Consider the following 8,233-nt stretch of genomic DNA (forward strand, 5'->3'; position numbering starts at 1 on the left):
TTTTTTTTTTTTTTGCTTGGGGCGGCCAGAAAGCCAGAGTTGGCCCTGCCGAGAATGAAGCTCAGGCTTACTCTTATTGTCAGCTGACCAGATCCTGAGCTAATTTGCAATAGGATTGTATGGGATGTAAATCAGCACCAACCAACCTCCGTCCCCACACTTAGCTTCTACTAAATCAAGAGTGCAAAGACTTGCTATCGTGCCCACAGATTGTCTCAAGCAGGAACAAGCAGCATCTTGGAGGCGAAAGGAAAATCTGTGGAGCGATTGGATGTTCTTGACAGATATGAAGGGAAGATACATTTGTTGAATGATCTGTCTCCTTTTCCCGTAGAAATAACAATGCTCCCCACTCCCTGTGATGGACACTTATTTGATGGAGACTGAGCACCACCCATTAATATAAGATAGGGTAGGCTGGTGATTTTCCAGGAGTCTGAGGGCCACCCTGATTTGAATTCAGTGAGGCAGGCTATAGCCATTCTCATCTATAATATAGAGATGCAGCCCATGGAGAGTCCAGGTCACAGCATGTGCTACTCCATCTCAATCTGAGCAGCATGCCTGAACCTGTTGGCTGCACGAACTTGTGATCAACATCTATTTCCTCCCCTCCGTGCTACATAAGGGGACATTCTGACCTCAGAAGAGATTGAAAAAATGGTTGCTAGGGCCAATGCAAAACTGGGGAATGTCAGATCATGAAAAGCATTCAATAGGCCAAATCAAAATGATCAGAATAGAAGAGATCCATGAGGTTGGACTTCAAGTGATATATGGTTTTATGTTATGTTTTGTAATGTTCAGTTCAGAAGTTGCTGCTGCTGTGCTACAGAATTGCTCCCCAGTCCTTCCCCCGACCCACACACCAATCATGAGACAGTTCAAGTTAGAGTGATCACTCATCGACTTTGAAAATTCCTGTTATCTTCCCAGAGGAGGGGCACCTGTCAAAGAAAAATATTTCTCTAAGTTGCTTCAACTGCAGGTTTCATTAATCATTTTGCAGGAGTCCCTCATGTGTGCAGTTGGGGCCTCCTATTTAACTGCATATTTGAACTTCCTGGCAAAATGAGCAAAACTAAGTGACGGGAAACAACATCCTACTGAAGCATTAATCTGCCTCTGTGAGCCCAAACTAGAGCTAGAAAGCTAAGACTGCATGCGGCAATGAACATTGCTAAGCACTTCAAAAGTTTCCTATGTGGTTAGACCTGGAGAACAAACAGTATTTTCTCCAAGTCAGAATGACACTCATGAATCATTGAGTTTACCAGTGACAAACCTCTGCTGATGAATGTTAGTAATGTTGAACTTATCATGATTGAGTTAGTACCATGTGCAAAGCACCTGGAGCACTGACATCATCATAAACCTAGCAGGTAGAGTGCATGACCAGCTTTGAATGTTCTATGGAAAGTCAATCACTCATGATCTTAATGCTGGATCCTTCTACTCTTGACTGGGCAGAATTCTGAGGAAATAGACCATCCTTAAGGGGTCTTGCCAGTTTAATTACTTTACCTTAATAAAATCAGCTTTCTCCTTGTCCTTGCACAGCTCCTGAATTGTTTCCATCAGCTCCTTACAGGTGTCAAGATTTTCTCCACAACTGACCAGTTGCCCATACAAGGCTTCTAGCTTCTGTTTCTTCTCTTCCCCAAGGCCTTCTACCTTTTCTTCATATCTCTGGGTTAGTGTTTGCATCACTTCATTGTAATGCATCTCGAAGTTCTGCTCTTGGCGCCCAAAATTCTCCTGGAAGGCATTTGGGTTTTATTTCATTCATCTAAGGCCCGAGCCAAAGCCCACTGAGGTCAGTAAGAAGGAAAATCTTACTGATATCAAATCGAAGTGATTGTTACAACGGAGACAATCTTGTTACATATAAATAGTTACTAGACTATGTAATATTATTATTCGATTATAAATAATGACCATATTTTATAACCATTTATTAAGCTCCCTCACCCCCCACAAAGGCACTGGGGATGCTAAACATTCATTCCAGATATAAATCAAACATCGTAAAGTATAATAAAAACAATAGTGTGATGAATAAAACCAGCCTCTAAACTAAAAACTAGAAACACAAATAGGTGCACATTCCAGTTACAATAAGTAGGTGTTTCCACCTATATATTTGCACCGAGCCACCGAGGGGAACCGTAGCTCCCCATTGGGGATTCATGCATTCACTCTAGGGGAGCTGAGCAGCTAATGTTTATATCCTCACCCTCCCAAAGTGGGGGTCCAGTGGGAGGGAAGATTTAAGTGGAAATCTGGGCTTCCTGGCCAGCAGCTTTTTATTGTTCAGGCAGCGCGGCCTGGCTGTAGCCACCATCCGCTACCTTGTGCTACTGCAACCTCCTTCCATTCAGATGTTCCACTATCAGGGCCAGGCACCCTGGGATGAGATGGAATAAGCCAGGGTTGAATCTAGCCCTTGATATACTGCAGTGCATTGTATCATGTTACATTTTGCGCACGGTAACCATGGCCTCTATTGCTGTAATTACTCAGCCTGTATAAAAGTGAACACTACAGGCTTGTCAAAGCAGCTGTGTACTCAGCTGGTCCCACATTGCGGAGTTAATCAACGAGCAAATTGCTTACTTCTACGGTGATGAAAATTTCCTCCAAGTGACTGGCAAAGTTTTCCATTTCAGTAACCTGTTCTTCTAATTTACACATGTTTTTCTGAATCTCCTCCTACCAAACAGAGCATCATTATTAATAGGCTTGAACACTATTTAACAGATATGCAGAATAATGGAAGAGACCACGTGGATTATTCTTACCTTTGCACTTTCCACTGCATTGGCAAGTTGGGTCACCTCATGGTCCTTATGATCACCAAACAATTTGTCAAAGGCTCTAATTGGAATCTTGCAAGTAGCACAATAAATATCAGCAGCTTCCTCTTCACTGTTTGGTTGAATATTCTGCTCATCTTGCCTGTCATCACTCCTAAGCTCTTCTTTGGAACTCGCATGATTATGCAACTCATCATATGCTCTCGCACTGTGTAGGGGTTGAGATTCATCTTGAGAATCCTTGCCAGGAAGTTCCTGTTCCTCTGTGCTTTCCATGGGTTTTTCATGCTGAGAGCCGTTTACTGGTGAACTGCTCTTCGGTGCATTATATATGGAGCCATATGATCCCGCTGCTACACCTTCCTTGTGAGCTGGTGTCTCTTTGCTCTTTAAAATCCCAGCTATAGCTATATTCCCACCAAGAAGCTCCTGATCTATTTCTTTATCCTCATCAAGTCCATATAGTTTTGTTAGTTCATCAACTTCCTTTTCCAAGTCATATGCACTTTGGTCAGAACTGCGAAAATCTTCCCCTGGCCCTGTTGACTCTTCGCTGGTTTCGCCCAGAGCCCCATCTCCTCTTCCAGCTGGTTCTTCAGGAAAGATTTCTAATCTTCCCTTTGATTCATAGAGATCCATGTGATAAAACGTTAAGCCTTCAGGCTCATTTTCATTAGATTCTGGAAACATCATGGCCGCTGCTGGATCAGTGGCTGGATCTAAAGCTGCTGTATCACTACTGAAAACAAATTCATTCTCCATTGCAGTGGCAGGGCTGAATGACAGCAGTACTGTAAGGCCTTCCAGATGATCAGATGAAATGTGTTTTAGTCCTTCAGAATAAAAAAAAAAGAATTAGTCATGTGTTTGCTTTAAAATGCACAGACAGAAGAGGTTGTGTTTAGGACTGCTGTTGATCTGGACAGGGCCAGCTCCAGGCACCAGTGAAGGAAGCAGGTGCTTGGGGCGGCCAATGGAAAGGGGCGGCATGTCCGGGTCTTCAGTGGCAATTCGGTGGTGGGTCCCTCAGTCCCTCTCGGAGGGAAGGACCGGCCACCGAATTGCCGCCAAAGAATGAAGCGGCGTGGTAGAGCTGCCGCCGAAGTGCTGCCGATTGCGCCGCCAATCGCGCCTTTATCTTATTTAGTTAGTTAGTTAGTTATTGCTTCGCCGCTTGGGGGGGCAAAAAAGCTGGAGCCGACCCTGGATCTGGACCTAGGCCCTCCTGGAAAATACCAAAGTTAGTAGATAGATTTCCCAACAGGGCTCTACTTTTGTCAATGGATCTGCCATGGCTGATCCAAAACACACCTAAGGCCTCTTGTGTGCATGGAGACAGAAAGATAAAATGGAGACTGATGTTCTGCAGAAGTGGCTAGTGGAAACCAGAGTTTCCACCAGAACAGGGGGAAGAACAGCCTAGTCAAGGTGACATGCAGGAGTGACACAATATGAATATCTTAAAAAGCAATTTTGTCACATCCTTCTGTTATTATATTGGATAATGGTAAAGTGTCAGTTGCCAGGTGGGGCCAATACCAGGGACTAAACTGGGGGATCTCCAGAGCTAAAAGTGTAACTCTACAGTTAGTGCTAATGAACCAAGGTGGCAAGCAGAGAACTGCAACACATGCTCAGTGGACTTCTGAGATTTTAACAACTAAATGCCCATCCGCACTGGGCATGCTCCAGCCTGGGGCTAAGAGAAATTTCCCTGCAATTGCAGCAGTGAGCTGCTGTGAAGCATGCCAGCTCTATGCCCCTGAACTGAGTGCAGGGAGGGAGCCTGTCTCTCCTTGCTCTCGGTGACTCCCGTGCTGGGCCCAGGCAGCCCAAAGGAGAAAACTGCCTGAATCAAATGCAGAGAGGACAAAAGATGGACCTGCGAGGATGAAGGAAGGAGTAGATGTGTACAAAGAGACTGGGATTGGCTGGGCAAGGAGACTGGACTGGGAGCCATGGAGGGAAGCCACGGGGGGACTACGAGCTGGTAGTTGGGAGTGGGAGGGGGAGACTGAGTTCAGATGCGGTGCCAGAGGAGACTGGGACTGGCTAGACAAGAAGACTGGGATTGAGAATCTGTTGGGCAAGGGGAAAGAAGTGAAGGGGAGGGAGAGACAGGCCTAATAAGGACTCAGAATGCAACGGGAAAACTGGGACTGGCTGGGCAAAGAGCCTGGGACAAAGAGCTAGAGGTGACACACTGAAATTGGACAAGGAGCCTGGGGATTGATCTTGGAACTGGGAGCCAGGGCAGATAAAGAATGTGAGCAGGTGGTGGGACGACTGGAGGCCAGGGTGGTGGAGAGAGACAGATTGTATGAAGAACCAGGAGGGGAGAACTGGGATGAGAAGCCTGTGGAATGGAACTGTCTAGGTAGAGGAAAGACAGGCCTGGGACAGAGACTACTGAAGGAGACTGAGTAGAAGGGGGTTGTGTTTGGAGAAAATGGGTAAAGAGTGTCTCACCCACCAGTGCTAGTCCACCTAGAGGATGACTTTTGAGTGCTTGACTTTACAACCTTCATAATGTTCTTTTAACATAGGAGTTTTTTGGGGGGTTGGGAGAATTGCATGTAATTTAAGTATAATTTTCTAAATACATATGTATAGATTCCTAAATATGTATCTAACTATTTCTGTATCTATAGACATGTAGAGGCATGGAGACACCCAATTACTGGAGCTGGAATTTACATGCCGTTCATCATGGCATAAAGCATACTGTTTTACTGAAGTAATGCACTCCACCTCACACACTCCTACTGTCTTTTCAAAAGTCTCTCATCTTTTATTGAACAGTCCCCACCCCCAGTCTTCTAGCAAGCCTGGAATTAATATCATAATAAGAATTTATGTTAATATTCAGAGAACATTTGGTGTGCTCTGTCAGGTTTGAAAATTCACTGTAACGCCATGCAGCTCATCAGCACTAATAAGATCATGGCCCTGGAGAGCATAAATACATTTGTTTTTGTTTCCAGCAGTTTATTGCTATGGTTAAAGAGTTCATAGAAATACTTCAAGTGTTAGTTCAAACATTTCCATTGCATGTTAATGAACATATATCACAGTTACATCTAGTCACACCTCAATTAGGCATTTTAAGGCTTCTAAAATGACAATGTGGGTTTCTTCCTCTCCCAGAAAGAATCAAGCTTATTGAAGCCATTTTAGAAGCTGTAGCCTTTGGGAGGTTTCCAAATTGCCATTTAAAGCTCTTACCGTTTCCGTTAGCTCCTATCCCTTCACATTTTTTTCTGTGATTTTATTGATTTCCTGGCAGTTAATTGGCTAACAATGCTTTATTAAGACTTTTTTTCACTACTTTTGTGAGAGATTAAATTTTCCCTTTTAAAACATGTATCATGGAACAACAGCCAATTTCTAGCAATATGCTTAGTTCACGGGGATCTTGGCTTAATAGACGTCAAATATTACTATCACTTTAGAGGTGAACTGGTGAGAAATTTTGTGGAAAACATTCCATTCTCCAGAGTTACGTTGGTGTAACTGAGAACACAGTCTAGCCTCTGCTTTTATACACAAACACAGTCATTGAAGATATGAAAGTTGAACTTAGACTTAACACATTTTACTGTCCCTAAAAATATTGATAAAAGGCAGACCATATTATATATGCCACAGGCAATCAAATAAATCACGTTTATATCTTGGGTGTCATGCAGTATTAAAATATTCAACAGGACAATAGTCTTGAAATATATTGAAAAGAAGTCTAACTCCTGCAAAGATTTTTCATAATTTAACAACCAAACAGTCCGTTTTACAAACTATAAATTATCTGCTACTAAATCCAAAACTGAAATATCAAGTATTTTGCCTAGCATGTTGTAATTCAATTACATACATTAAAACAAGTATAATTAAAAGTGTCTGGAACTCTCCTGCCAGAAAACTTTCTGGATTATGGGGTTTGCTCAATTTACAAACATAGATACAATTACAATGCGGTATGTTTAAAGTCCTGGAGGTTCAACAATACAAAACACTTAAGAAAAGATGAACTCTTCCTACCTAAAAACTTGCCTTCTTATCTTAAGAATCCATAAATTCTTCTTATAACCAAGATGAACCAAACTTCACATCTATTTTTCCTAGCAAAAATTTATTCACATGAAGGTAATTCCCTGCCAGCTTCCTGTGACTGGAGCTGAAAGACATATTAAAGTAATTCTAGCCCGTTTCTCAAATGACATGTCAGCTATGAGCAAGAGTGACAAATATAGATCGGTACCAGCTGTCATTCAGCTGCACACTACTTAAATGTCACCAGGAAGAATGTCATACACTGAAAAAAATGACTCAAGAAGTTGTGTGGTGTTCCCAGGCTTGAAGTACTTTAAACAATTATTCAGTGCTCCCTTAAAAATAGAGAACTCTGCTGATATTATTAAAAGTGTCTGAGGTGTCTGTCAGTGAACCTAGACATGTTTTACAAAGTAGTGAGTCAAGAGTAAGTAACATTTCTTATACCTTATGTAGGGAGCATATATTCTCTCTCTCTCACACACACACGCATGCATGCACTGACCTAGTTAAGTTTAAATATCTGTTAGCTTCTTTATAAAAGTTTAAATGGCACAGTCCTGCTCCCACTTCAGTCAGCAGAAGTACTGCCATTTATTTCAATGGGAAGCAAGATCAGATCCTAGAAAACATTATGGTACAAGTAATTAATTTGTATATATATTTTAAATACATTTATTTCTATTACTACTGTACTGATACATACTGTACCTATACATACAGACTATCTGGAGGCTGAAAATGGCAGAGAAAACAGCTGCTGGCTAGGTAAGTGGAGTGCCCTGGCTTATCTGATCAAAGAACAGCCCCTATATTATTAATAATAATGATTAGAAATTATTTAGATTGCAGTAGCCCTGGTGACTTATGTGTCCAAACAAATCAACTGAAACTGAAATATGTAATACTCTCTAGCTTGCAGACAAGCTACAGAGCAAACATTAATTGCAGAAGTTCTTGAATGCCTTACAAATTATTCACCCATTTCCTCTCTTGTATAAGCCTGGAGTGACGGCATAGTTTTGTTTAAAAGCACAGTGCAGTTATTGCAGCCTCAGAAATATCTATTTGTGTTTCACTGACCACACAGGCCCACCAAGGAAAATTCTCCACTTTATTTTTGTGTTTCTTCCTCTCATTTTTTCTCACTCCTGCTGTTTGTCCACTAAGTGATGAATTATGAACTAACTACCAGTGTGGCCAGGCTCCAGGGCCGGCTCCAGGCACCAGTTGAGCAAGCTGGTGCTTGGGGCGGCAGATTGTTGGAGGCGGCATTCTGCCCAATCCTAGGGCGGCACGGCTGCTTTTTTTTTTTTTTCCGTTCCGCTCCGGCCACCCTGTAGGGGGCGGCGGCGCGGAGAACCAGA

General features: G+C 42.6%; 2 protein-coding genes across 2 annotated transcripts in view; one reads left to right on the forward strand and one right to left on the reverse strand.

The window, feature by feature from the left end:
- Positions 1 to 7,002, reverse strand: part of FSD2 (fibronectin type III and SPRY domain containing 2) — a 26,985-nt gene extending 19,983 nt beyond the window's left edge. Inside the window, exons 1-4 of the mRNA XM_026648311.1 lie at positions 6,867 to 7,002; positions 2,802 to 3,649; positions 2,617 to 2,712; positions 1,525 to 1,758 (exon numbers count right to left, since the gene is read on the reverse strand). Of these exons, the coding sequence (XP_026504096.1) occupies positions 1,525 to 1,758; positions 2,617 to 2,712; positions 2,802 to 3,578 (1,107 nt within the window). The 5' untranslated portion in view covers positions 3,579 to 3,649; positions 6,867 to 7,002. The remainder of the gene's footprint in view (positions 1 to 1,524; positions 1,759 to 2,616; positions 2,713 to 2,801; positions 3,650 to 6,866) is intronic.
- Positions 1 to 8,233, forward strand: part of WHAMM (WASP homolog associated with actin, golgi membranes and microtubules) — a 59,482-nt gene that overhangs the window by 26,720 nt on the left and 24,529 nt on the right. The gene's annotated exons all lie outside the window — the stretch shown is intronic.

Source organism: Terrapene carolina, unplaced genomic scaffold (genome assembly GCF_002925995.2).
Source record: "Terrapene carolina triunguis isolate 2854851 unplaced genomic scaffold, T_m_triunguis-2.0 Scaffold67, whole genome shotgun sequence".
NCBI classification, from domain to species: domain Eukaryota; kingdom Metazoa; phylum Chordata; order Testudines; family Emydidae; genus Terrapene; species Terrapene triunguis.